Source organism: Charadrius vociferus, unplaced genomic scaffold (genome assembly GCF_000708025.1).
Source record: "Charadrius vociferus isolate BGI_N301 unplaced genomic scaffold, ASM70802v2 scaffold134, whole genome shotgun sequence".
NCBI lineage: Eukaryota > Metazoa > Chordata > Aves > Charadriiformes > Charadriidae > Charadrius > Charadrius vociferus.
This window is the reverse complement of record NW_009648333.1, coordinates 533,501-546,796: the sequence shown is the minus strand read 5'-3', so window position 1 is coordinate 546,796 and position 13,296 is coordinate 533,501. Positions and strand designations below refer to the sequence as shown.

Sequence of the window (13,296 nt, the reverse complement as noted above, 5' to 3'; positions counted from 1 at the left end):
TTCCGATGCCCTCAATTTCCATGTGGCTTGGTGTGATGCAGTTCTTGACACTCAGACAAATTGCCTGTCATGTTCTTCCTTGTCTAGAGAGATGATTATCTTATCAAAGGAAGCTTTTCAGGGTAGCAAAGTAATTCCCTTTTTGTGTGTTAAACCTTGTTTTTCTTAATTGCTGTGTTTGTTTAGCTTTTCCAAATTAGGTTTGTGTTATAAAATTATGTTGTTGTCAGCCTGTTGGATGTGTTGGCAGGGTCTTCTTTCTTGATGATTAGGTTAACAGTTGCTAATTTCTGGCCAGTTGGTGTCCTTCTTGTTCAGGTGTTAGTCTCTGGGGGGGTGTTTTTTGTTGTTGTCCTTAGGTTTTTTGTTTGGTTTGGGGTTTTTATTTTGTTTTTAATTTTTAAAGAAAAGCAGACGAAACCTGTGTTGCAGTTTTGTGATTTCATTTGTCAGGTATTTAAAGGTTCAGAAATAAGAATAATCTGTTCCTTCTGATTTGAATATTTTGACATCTCTCATTTTTATTTCTATCCACACTGTAATTTCCATTTTTCCATGTTTGTTTGGTGGTTCTGGCTGATAGATAGGATTATATCTGAGAGAGACTAAGACTTCTCGTCCTAAATGTGCACCATTTAGAAGTATGTTTTTTCCAGATATGCATGTCTGGATTTTGCTATGTTTTACAATTAGGTCTTAATCAAACAACATAATTTATTATTAAAAGCTAATGGCAAGGGTCACCCATAATACTGCTTAAGCCATGTGAGGAAAAGAAAAAAGTAAAAGTGCTCTGATGGCAGAGTTGAAAATTGCAGCATTTGGGTGTACTTTGATTTCAGCCTTCTCTTGACATCTTTCCCTGAACTGTCAAAGCTCTGGAAGAGTCAGCTGCGCTGTCATCAATTTGGGGAAGTTTTACTTCCAAATATCTTTTGTGTTTAATCTTAATATTGGAGTTAACTTCCAAAGTTATTCCTACAACAGTAGATGGTATCAAATTCTCTCAATTGTTAAATTTCTTCTTTTGATGGTTGCAAGGTGAATTTTTAGATATTGAGTATCTTTCCCTGGTCTTTTTTCAAGCCAGGGGTGGTTCAATGTTACTTCTTTGGAATACTATGAATAAGCTGTTGTAAGAACAGATGCAACTTGCACGCACCTTCCCCATGCTGTGACTAGCTTGGAGGTTTGCATTTGTCCTGCCAGCTGCAGCAAGACTTCCCTGGATCTGCCTGCTTCTTCCTCTCTGCAAGCACTGTTCTGAGTCTCTTCTCTATCTACACCGATTACCGTGTCCTCTCTTTGTGTTTATATAGCTTTCCTCCCTAGAATAATGGAATCACCAATATGTTTCAGCAGGAGCTGAGCTTTCTGATCCAACAAACCATGCACCTAAATCTATGTGGTCAATAAACATGAACCAGGATCTGAAGAGCAAAACTTAGTATTCCTGACTGAGCCATAGGTCTTGCACAAGAGCCACGTGCAGCTGAGTCACGTAAGGGCGAGCTCTCATGCGGATCTGCTGCCTTTGAAAACAGGCCACATGTAAACTGCATGCGAGGTGCGGGCAGACTGCGAACAACGCTTTGGCAACCTCGGTGCATGTTTCAATGCAACTGAAAGGCTGACAGTCTCAGAAGAAGCTGCAGGTAGATTTCATCTCACCTCATTTCAGGCATTTAGTCACGCCAAGCTGCTTTCGTAGTCAGCGCAGAGAATTCCAGGGCAGAACTGAGCTGAAATCTGTATATGTCATAGACATCTGTGCTTGAATTCAGTCATGGTCTGTGCATTTCTCTCCAATGGGGGAAAGGGTAGCCCCGAGTGACTGGCTTGCACAGTGTGTGTTTTCATGCAGTCGGATGAACGCTGCCCTGAAAGCTTTAAATTCTTTAATTTTCAATATGTTTATAATGTTCTAAGAGTGACTTAGCAGTCTTAATTTAACTGTTCTCGCTAGTTTGAATGAAGGCATTTGCATTTCTCTACCATCTCCAATGTTAGAGCATTTAACTTACATGTTTGCAGAGCCTGGGAGAGTGAAATCTTGGTCTGATAATTAGAATTTTAGGTATTATGGTAAAAATGGCAATAATTAATATTTCTAGAATAGTTTTAACACTTTTATTTTTGCAAGGTAACTAAAGTACCAGTATGTGATAACTTAACGGAGATGCATTAAATCAAAACCAATGCAGAATGAATTTAATCATAAAGGTGAATAGCTGTATTTTGTTTACATTTGCTAGAAATTAGTGTTTGAGTGCTTAATTATTTGGAAAAGAATGGATGATTTTACATTAATATTCTTAAATAACACTGTTCTGTCTCCTGCTTTTTGCACAGAAGACAGTAAGAATTTTCTGTGGTGGAAGCTACGAAGTCTATAGGGTTTTACATAAATGCTCTAGCTAGGGTTGTTTCAACTGTACAGCAAGACTTCAGTTAGACAATAGTACTGTAATTTGAAAAAGTACTGAGTTCCTGTTACAGTTTAATCACTTTTTCCTGGAATAAAAACTTGTTTAGCATGATAATAATTAATACCTAACTCTGAAATAACTACTTCATTCTGCTAGAGAAATATTTATGTAATGGTTGAATTAAAACTGGGCAATTGAAACTCCTTTTAGACCTAAAAACAAAACTTCAATACAAAGAAGAATTGAAATGGGGTTTTGGTTGTTTTGGGCTCTTTTTTGCAATTAGAACAAGGGATAGTTAAGATGGATCAGATAATTTGAATAGAATTTGCTTTAATGGAGTACCTATAATACGAATAACTTCTTAACATGCAGATTCTTGGAAAAAATAGTTGTACTAAAATCTGTTTGACAGTAGCAATTCATATTTGCTCTCTGCAATTGTATTTTTTCTTCCCTCTGGTTCAATGAAATATTAACCACAGCCTTGAATTTTTTTTGGCTTACTTGCTTTGTCATGTTCCCTCGTTGTTGCGTTTATGTGTATCGCTACTTTTATGAGTGGTTTCCAGTTTGGACTTAAAAAAAATTTAAAACTTTAAATTATTTGGACCTTTAGTTTTTTGTATATGTAGAGTTTATTCCAGGTTTTCAATTTCATTAGCAGATTATTTTAATAGCTCAATTTCTAGTTGTCACAATTAATACTGGTATTGCAGTGGTACGGCTACAAAATTTTAACCATGAAAATCTTTATGAGTTCTTCATAAGATGTTTTAACTTCTTCATAAGATGCTATCAGTATTTATTAGGCATCACGCAACTTGCATACTGCTTGCTTATTTATTTATTTATTTCCTTAAATTCCTCTGAGAAAGCCCACAGTTTGTAACAGGAAATGTAATGGAGTTATAGGAACTGTACAAAGAGTGGGAACTATGACTACGATACAACAAAGCTTTTTGGGAAGGGCTGGACAAGTATGCTGAACTTTACATGTAAATATTTCTATTGTTTCTGTGTATCTCAAGCAATACCAATCCCGGGTGATTACAACTAACTTTTTTTTGTCAGACCCTAACGCAGAGAAGAACTTGCAGTATGTGTCGTTTTGTTTCTTTGTATTATGGATGTATTTGTGAACTATGGTCCTAGACCAAGACTTTGCTGTTTGATGCAGCATAAACATGGAGGGAGGACTGGAAGGTAGTTCCTCTCTTAGAGGAAACAAGACAAGGGATGAGAGAAAGACAGGAGTACCCCAGGAAATCATGGAACAGTTGTTAATCAGTGCGTTGTACTCGAGGATATGCGGTTCCATAAGTGATTTCATCAAACATACAATAACTTGTACTTCTAAAGACTTAAGTTGCTCTCTTGGTTGTTGCTTGATAACTAATTTTTCGGTTGTGCTAGAGGGCAAGAGTGCTAGTCCTGTAACTGGTGAAATTTTGAGCAAGTTCTTGGCTTTCTAGTGAGTGTGAAGAGCCAAGCATATATTGTATTTAGTGTCTGGACCTTTTTTTTTTTCTTCTTCTATTTTAACAATTAATCTCATACATAGATTAGCAGGCATTTGGAAATAATTCTGTTGTGTAGTACCTTAATCAGTGGCAGTAGTTGCTTGGCTATAGAGACTACTCCCAGGCTGTAGGATTTTGGATATAGTTAATTGTATATATTCAAGGAATGTACAGAATTATTTTGTTGAACTATGATGGCAGTCCAGCAAAATTATGGACTGTATTTGAATGGAAGTCTTTATTAATTCCCCTTTTACCAAATCTTATGTGTCTCCTGCCACTAGCAAGAAATTACATCATGCTTTTAACCATGGTATAGCCCTCTATAGTTTGCTTATATATTAGTTTCATTATTTGCATTATACTATATATTTTGTGTACTCCATACATGTTGTTCATTATTTGTATTGCTTTGGGATCCTAGATAAAGACCAAGATAGTATTCTCTTCATTTTTTGCATGTGCCATAAACAGAACATCATGGACTGAAGACTTTGTAATAAAACAAAAGACAACACACAAATACAAGCAGATATGGGACTATAAGGAAACAATGGAGGAAACATAGATCAGTACATTAAATAGCAGTTGCAGCTTGCCAGTGGCCCAATTACTGCCCAAGTGTTGTTTTGTAGTAGAAAAGAAACATTGAGGAGTGCTTTGCAGGGAAATAGAATGAGGTTTTATGGATATTTGCTGGCAATCCATCAGTCTGGTGTGTTTTCAAACAGGCAAGACAATGCCAAAGACTAGTTTCATTACTTTTAATACCAGAATATCCTAACGTTTGGTTACTGAATGGGAAAGTTGTGTGAGTTTTCACAGCACCGTGCTGCCTTACCTTGTCACCTTTTGACGTGTCGGAGAAGAGATAAGATACATGCAAGATTTCTGCATATTGATACATGAATATGTATCCCGAAGACAGATCTGAATCTAGGAGGGTATTCTGGTTATGAAGCTTACGATACGCGTAGGGAGAAAGGAGATCGGGCTTACGAGAAAGATCAAAAGATGGCTTGTATAGGTTATCTATACAATTAGTAGAAAGACTGAAAATAACTTTAGTGGTACGAGTTCATATGGTACAGATGCAATTTATCTTCAGTCTCCAGGGTAGGATCCACAGATCTTTCAGTCCTTTCTACCCTCTTCTTAAAAGCCTTCAGTAATACATATCTGAATCCCATGGTTCAAGTCAGGGCCCTAATTCTTTGTCCTGCCGCCAGCAGAGAGAGTGTGGTGTGGTTTTTTTTGGTTTTACGTCATGTTGGGGTTTGGTTTGGTGGTGATGGTGTGGTTTGGTTTGTGTTTGGTTATTTTTGTTTGTTTGTTTCTTAAGCCTTCCTTATTGAAAGAATCTGGTAGGTTTTGAAGGCTGTGTTATCTATTTTTTTTTTAATTCTGGTATCTAGGAAGGACAGGTGATGTGTGACACTGTAACAGACCTGCACTGTCAATAGAAGGATGGTTTTGTCCTTTGAGCTAATGCGTCAAAATACAGCTTAAGAATATGTTTAGGGAAACAGGCCAATGCAGTAGAATTTGGATTTTTATGGGCTGTGGCTGTAAAGTTCTCTTTTATTCTGTTGTTTGGTTGGGTTTTTTTTCTGTCTGTTTGTTTCTTGATTTTTGGTTTTGTTATAAGTTGCTTCACGAAAGAGCATACTTGTACAATTAGAGAAATTGAGGAGGAGTTTTAAGTAACGTACTGTAGAAAAGGTTGCTGTCAAACATTTATTTTAATTTATAAGATCTACTGAGTTTAAAAAAGGGTTCCAAAACTCAGGAAGGAGGTAAAGCTGAAAGACAGTGTTTTCATGTTGGAAGTGGGGGCATGCTTAACAACAGAGGAGCAACCTTAGTATCATTTGAGTGACATGATAACAAAAGAATTGTGGTAAGAGCCAGAGATGTGTTTATTAGCTGTGTGAGCTGAATCTTCTTTTGTGTTTTACTGTTAATAGTCTAGAGGCGAATTTGACCCATCAAGGTTTATAATTCTGTGTTTTCTCTTATATGTCTTCAATGTGTGTACCGTGTATACTGTGCGTGTAACGGCGTGTAACGGGTATACTAAATCCTACTGGTATGCAATATGGCTTCCCCTGGCAATTTTATAAGGACGGTCAAATGGAGGAATGGGACACAAAGTCCAATTTGACTAAGGTCATACTAAAAATGTGTGGAACACCTCCCGGTTCTGTGCTTTCGTCCTAGAAATCATTCTCATCCTTTAACAAACCGTATTCCAAAAGTTAAATTGGCAACTTTTTATTTCTTCAAACTTAATTTTCACTTTGAGTTTTGCCAGATCATTATGTTGAGTTGTTTCAATTAACTGTGGTTGCAAAATAATTAAAAATAAACAATTTTGGTGGCATTTCATAGGAATTAGTAGTTCTTAGCCGTGCTAGCACATAGTTGACTTTTTTTTTTTTTCATTACATAAATAATGCTATAGATGAAGTTTTGGGTATGCAGAAAGAATAGATCTGCAGTGTTAGACATATTTTAGGTGAGGGATTAAATTTTTATATGGTATCTAGTTCATTTAAACCAGATAAAAGGATTGTGCATACGTAAAGTAGTTCTTGAACTCTGTGCCTTGATACAGGCAGAGTGTAACACTGGCCTCTTAGGCTCCTCTCAAGTCTTGGCATAGCTCTTAAAGCAGCTGCATTATATATGGCCCATACGTTAGGCCAGATGGCTTGCAGCCCCTCGTACGGTCCATACCGAGGCAAGTCCTCACTTTGAAGTGGTCTGGGACAGCTGTGATGAAGAGGTGCTGCTGTCTCCAACCTCACCTGTGTGCAGCAGTTTCTGTGCTGCACCTCAGGTCGAGACTGGCAAAATAAGCAGAGCTGCAAAGCATTTTTCAGTGTTTCAAATACAGAGTTCAATAAGCTTTTAAGTACCAGATTAACACTTCTCCTTTTCTGCTGTTCGTCCTGACAAAAAACATTGTAGTACAGTGATTATGCGGTGGAACACGTATTGATAGCATTGCATCCTTTTAGAAAATACTGTTTAGTGATTAGGAATAAAAGCAGAAAGCACTCGAATGGGGTTTTTTCCTGTGTTTTCCAGATGGTGGTAAAAACCTTCATGGATATGGACCAGGACTCGGAGGATGAGAAGCAGCAGTATCTCCCGTTAGCCTTGCACCTTGCATCTGAATTCTTCCTCAGGAATCCCAATAAAGATGTGCGCCTCCTTGTAGCATGTTGCTTGGCTGATATCTTTCGTATCTACGCTCCTGAAGCTCCATATACTTCCCATGACAAACTTAAGGTAAAAATGCTTTATAAAATAAAGGTTTTCTTCCTGCCTCATTCTGTTATCGAGGGGGGGGACTGCCACCCTCCTCAAAAAAAAAACCAAAACAAACAAAAAGAAAACCCAAATAAAAGAAATTTTACTCCTATCTATACTGATGTTCAGTTTTATTTAAGAGAATGTTGCCTTAGTTCTGTGAATCAGTGTAGTACTGTAAGGGCCAGAGGTCTGTAAAGGAACAGTAGATAACCAGTATCTGTACTGGTGATAGCTTTCTGTCAGTGCGTAAAAAAGATAATTTAATGTCCTCGTATAATGAGTTTGTAAATGTGGGTAGATGTCACTACTAAAGGGTTGTATTTTTTCTCTCTGCTGAATCAAGCTTGTAACCACTTAATTGTTTTTTGACAGGACATATTCTTGTTTATTACAAGACAATTAAAAGGCTTGGAGGACACGAAGAGCCCTCAATTTAACAGATACTTTTACTTGTTAGAGGTAACACAATAATTGTAACTTTCAGTAGATGGTATTTGCTCTGTAAGTCTAAGAAATGTAATCAGTCTTTTTCTGAATGTGCTAGTATGCCTGGGAAATTTCTTTTATTCTGTAAATCATACCTAGGCTCATTATTGCTTCTTTTAGCAGTTATAATTCTGTTTGCATTTAATGAGTTCATGCAGCCTATAGTTGAGGAGATGTTAAAATTATTGGTATTTATTAACATTTAGCCTTTGTCTTACAATTCTATACATTGTTTTTCATGTCATGCACCCTTAAGGTTATGTTACCTCATCAAGAGAGAATTTCAAACGCTGATTAAAATGCAAATCTGCTTATACTGATGATGGGAGAAGGACTATAAGATTTTTGTTTAAAAATATTAGAAAAACATACCATTGACAAGAAGTGTGGGTGTTTTATCAGTGTGCATTTAGAAAACAGTATCTTGTCTGTAAACCTTTTATTGATGTTTAAAACTGTATTGTTTCATAGCATGAAGAAAGAAGTCTAGAAACATGGACTTACTATATTAACTGTTTCGGTCAATCTGCTTTTATTTATAAGAAATCAGATTATTCTATATTTAGGTTTTTTCTGGGTGTATATTGCAAAGCCCCTTTGTGTAAAGATCTCTTTATATGCAAAGCAAATATACAGTCTCTTTTCCCAAAGGATTTACAATCTATTGTATAATGTTTTTTCCTTAAATAGAAAAAATGTAACTAACATTATTATATTTATGTGGCTTAATATGAAGTTGTAATATCCTGAATATCCTATTTTTGTTTTAGAATTTAGCTTGGGTTAAATCTTACAACATCTGCTTTGAGTTGGAAGATTGCAATGAAATTTTTATTCAGCTTTTTAGGACTCTTTTTTCAGTTATCAAGTAAGTTGAATTACTTCAATTATATTAAACTGTCAAAATATCATCAGTTTTGGGAGTAGACCGAATCCTTGCAGTCTACAAATGAGTATGTCTGAGTAGAACGGTTCCTCCAAATGAGGAGGTACAGGGAGAGCAAATGAGTGCGAATTACGGACAATATGAAGGGGGGTGTGTCTAAAAGTAGATGTGTTTTTAAAACTTACTGTCCACGTTACAAGAGTATACTTCATTCTAACTCATTTATCTACATTTGTGTTTCCATGGTTGTTATTTTCTTCTTTTTTTTTTGTTTTGTTTCACTTCTTAAAGCAAAGCTAGGGCGTTCTAGGTTTTTGAAGATTTCTGCAAGAGTGGAAAGGCACATAAAATAGCTTTGCATTTTGAGGTGTGGAGAGTGTAAGGGAGGGCAAGCTGGACAGTGTTAGACATTGTTTCTTAACAGTACTGTTAATATTTGTCAGGGTCTGAAACTTTAGTATTGATAATATTCTTTGTCATCTTAGTAATAGCCACAACCAGAAGGTACAAATGCATATGCTGGATTTGATGAGTTCTATCATCATGGAAGGCGATGGAGTAACTCAGGAGCTGCTGGACTCCATTTTGATTAACCTCATTCCTGCACACAAGGTCTGCAAAGTAAAATACTATCGTAGTATACCATTGTAACAATAGTTTTTATTGCCTTTTGCTTGTTGTTTATCTCTCCACACACTTTAGCCATCACGACTGCTTTCCTCCACCCCCAACCTTGTAACAGTGGATGGAAAATTTCCTTTGGGAATTATTTGGTGCTGTTCATTAGTTGTGTCTAGATTATTCGGTATCAAGAGATGCTGCCTACTTGCCACCTCAGGAACTCTGTACTGAAACAGAAATAAAGTATTTTCAAGCAAATGTAATATGTAACAGGAAAACTTTACATCTTAAGCGTTGTGGGTTGTTGGTTGGTTTGGTTTTTGGGTTTGTTGGGGTTTTTTTAATTGAAGAGATGTGAAGTTGTGGTTTTTTTATTTAAAAAGAAAAGGAAAGGAGAAAAAAGACTTCCCCAAGACTTCTCTAGTGACTTGCTGCTTGCCTCAGCTTGCCAGTCAGACTCCCCTCCACCTCCCTAGCTGTTGTGTTCCCTCTCCCGCCCCCAGTGTCCTTCCCCCTTAAACTTTTCTTTTGATAAAACGTAATTATTAGCTGAAGTGTGGTACTTTTTTTTTTTTAAGTTAGTTAGTTGGTTGCTTTTAGTGCTCCATATTCTTTTGAGTTCCATAATCTTCCTTCTGCCTTTTGCAGAGTCCAGCATCCCTTTAACTCACTAAAAGTGACCTCGCCTCTTCCTAGAGGAGTCTTATGTGAGCCCATTGCTGCTGTCTTAGCCCATCTACACAGCTACTTTGGCAGGTTTTTCAGAGACTCCCCCTTTACAGTCAGCTTCATGAACTGTCACTGATGCTGTCCTGGTTTCATTGTGTGACTTCTTACCTGGTCACTGGGTCTGCATTTGAGCTTTTGAAGTACCTTTACCGTAATGGCTAAATAAAGTTGAAAGGAGATTAAATGCAACTCCCTTAGCTGTGAAATCAGAGAAAGCGAGATGCAGGCTGGTGTTGCCTTCTATTGACCAAGAAAATTCCCTTGCTAAAACACTTGTGCTTCTTACTGAAACTTGTATGGAGAACAGTAAGTTTCAATTATGAGCTACAGTAAATGAACTGTACTCTGATTACCAAATATGTGTTTCTGTTTTTTCATTTATTAATTGAAAATAAAGGCAATATTAAGGCAGGTCTATCCATGACTGCATAGTTAAAATTAAATTAGCACATAAAACTAGGGATTATTCCTTTGGTTACTGAAGTACCTTTACCGTAATGGCTAAATAAAGTTGAAAGGAGATTAAATGCAACTCCCTTAGCTGTGAAATCAGAGAAAGCGAGATGCAGGCTGGTGTTGCCTTCTATTGACCAAGAAAATTCCCTTGCTAAAACACTTGTGCTTCTTACTGAAACTTGTATGGAGAACAGTAAGTTTCAATTATGAGCTACAGTAAATGAACTGTACTCTGATTACCAAATATGTGTTTCTGTTTTTTCATTTATTAATTGAAAATAATGGCAATATTAAGGCGGGTCTATCCATGACTGCATAATTAAAATTAAATTAGCATATAAAACTAGGGATTATTCCTTTGATTACTTAAAGAGGGAGAATTCATTGAAATGTATAGCACAAGAGTGACTAAGCTGTGGCGATTGTCATTTACCTGTGAAATCTCAGCAGCAGGTCTAGAAGAGTATCTGTCGTCTGAGGTCGGTTTGCATTCCTTCTGTTGTGACCATGAGATGGGACTATCGTTCTATCAGCTCATTTTTATTGACAGCAACGAGATGATGTCTTATTGAAACCGCTAACATGTGGGCCTCTAGGCTGGTGGCCAGTCCTTAACGGCTCTTGGCCATCATGACTGAGCAAATAATACGCTGTAGTCAGTGCTCAGTATTGTACTTTGGTCAGTATTTTGGTCTGTTTTAATTTGTTTGTTTCCAGTAATAACAGAACTTAAAGGAGTGCTTTACCTTGGTAGTTTAAAACAAACAAACAAACTAATGAACAAAAAAACAACCAACCAAACAAGAGAAAGTTCTTTTGTCTGCTCTGCCTAGCAGAGTTTGACTGTGGTAATTATGTTCTTTCATGAACAGATTTCCTAGGAAGTTCTGTGATTGTATTAATTGTTTGTCCTTAGGTATGGAAATCAGAAGTACCACAGCTTGAAAAGCAGTTTGGTTTTTTGGGTTTTTTTGTTTGTTTGTTTGTTTGGGTTTTTTTATAGAGAACATATAATAACAATACTTATTCAGTCGCTTTGCAGGGACATATACTAGTCATCCTGTGCTATGCATGATAAAAGTATCAGTGTGGCTATAGTGTTACACTTAACTGAAGTTCGCCTTTGTAAAGGAGCTTAAATATGTGTTTTGGATAATGTAGTCTATTCCTTTTCTGGTGGTTTTTTTTGTTTGTTTTGTTTTTAAAACTCTCTTACATTGCTTAAGACAATACTGCAATGAAAAGAGAGAAATATTCCAGTAGCTAGACATAAAGTAGAGTCTGCCTCAGCATCTAAATTATATTCATTTGTATCTCCACTATCAGTAAAGTGGCTTTACTGTACATTGTTGTGTCTGTGTGTGCTAATGTGGCTCCCCTCTAGTAAATCCAGGTTTTCAGTAGGAGTATGGTATGTCACATTTTGCTCAGACCACCTATGGCATCAAACTGTACTTCTTTTTATTAACTTTAAACCAGTGCTATTTTTAATATTTTTCTTCACACTCTGTATTATTACTCGTTATTCCTTAAAAACATGTATTTCATGTATTTAAAATCAGTATTTTCTACATCTACAGCATGGCCAATCCAGACTGTCAAGGTTTTTTTTTTTCTCCTAACAGACTGATTATTTGTTTATTTATTTATTATTTGTTAATAGTTGTTTATTTTATCTATATATATTTATTGTTTGATTCTTTGGGCTTTTTTGTTTGGGTGGGTTTTTCGATGTTTTTTTTGTGTTTGAGTTGCTGTTGGTTTGTTGGTTTGGGGTTTTTTTTTATTTAGCTCTGGTGAGCCTGTGTAGGGGAAGAAAACCTAACACAGCTTCATTGCAAGGAATCTTTGAAGCTGTATCGAAGATCCAAATAAAATATATTTTCTGTAGGAGATTGGTGGTCCTTTATTTTAATGCAGACATACCTGCCAACATGATGTTAATCATGGTCTGGTTTGGAGACAAACTGTTTTAATTTGAATTTGAGAGCAGTTTATACATATCTGTCTGTCTTCTATAGTGAGACATCAGTTTAGCGCTATGGTGACTAAGGAGATATTTGTTTGAGCCTTTGGCCATTTATTTCTCTTTACTATCAGTTGATGAACTGTCTTTCTGTTTGTCATCTCATCAGCTAAAAGAACACGAGGGAGTCTCTCTCAATGTGGACTTGCCAAATACTGTTTTTCCAAGAATCAGTCATCCTTAGGCTTTACCTGTATTTTGTCTGCAGTCATTTGTAATTTTCAGGGCAATTGGCTAATCCACCTTCCTTTTTTTTTTTTAATTTTTTCTTTTTCTCCCCCCACCTCGAAGCTGCATTAATCCCTAGATGAGATGAGATACTGCATATTGGATTTTGTGCAGATTTAGATAGTCACATTTTTCAGATGTGCTGCTACATTCCTTATCTTGCTTGAGAGTAGTAAAAACAATGTTCAGTTTTGTTATGTTGTAATCAAATGTTTACTTGGAAAGTTTGCAGCTAACTCTGCCCAAGCATAGGTGCTTTCTGTGGGCTACCTCAGAGCGTACAGTGCAGTCCATGGAGAATTCAGTGCAGAGCTTTACCTTCTAGACAAGGCTGAACTTTGCTACAGGGTGGGCCTTTAATGAGTATGTGAGGGGGAAACAAAAGCACATTGAAATAGTAAGATAGACTAGTTCATATTTCAGTGGCAAAATTTGGTGCCTGTTAATTATCAAAGTATGAAAGTGTAGTGATGTTTCTTCAAAATTTTTAATGTGATTGCATCTGAAGACTTTTTACAGATAGGAATGCAGTGCTAAAGTGACAAAGTCTTAGAATAATGTGCAGGAGGTGATGGTTTTGGGTTAGATTTC

The 13,296-nt window shown here is 36.5% G+C and overlaps 1 protein-coding gene across 2 annotated transcripts in view; it reads left to right on the top strand.

The window, feature by feature from the left end:
- PDS5A (PDS5, regulator of cohesion maintenance, homolog A (S. cerevisiae)) overlaps positions 1–13,296 on the top strand; it is an 81,723-nt gene that overhangs the window by 25,446 nt on the left and 42,981 nt on the right. For both annotated transcript variants that reach the window (XM_009884945.1, XM_009884946.1), the window contains exons 2-5: positions 7,046–7,249; positions 7,646–7,732; positions 8,530–8,627; positions 9,131–9,257. In XM_009884945.1, the coding sequence (XP_009883247.1) occupies positions 7,046–7,249; positions 7,646–7,732; positions 8,530–8,627; positions 9,131–9,257 (516 nt within the window). The remainder of the gene's footprint in view (positions 1–7,045; positions 7,250–7,645; positions 7,733–8,529; positions 8,628–9,130; positions 9,258–13,296) is intronic.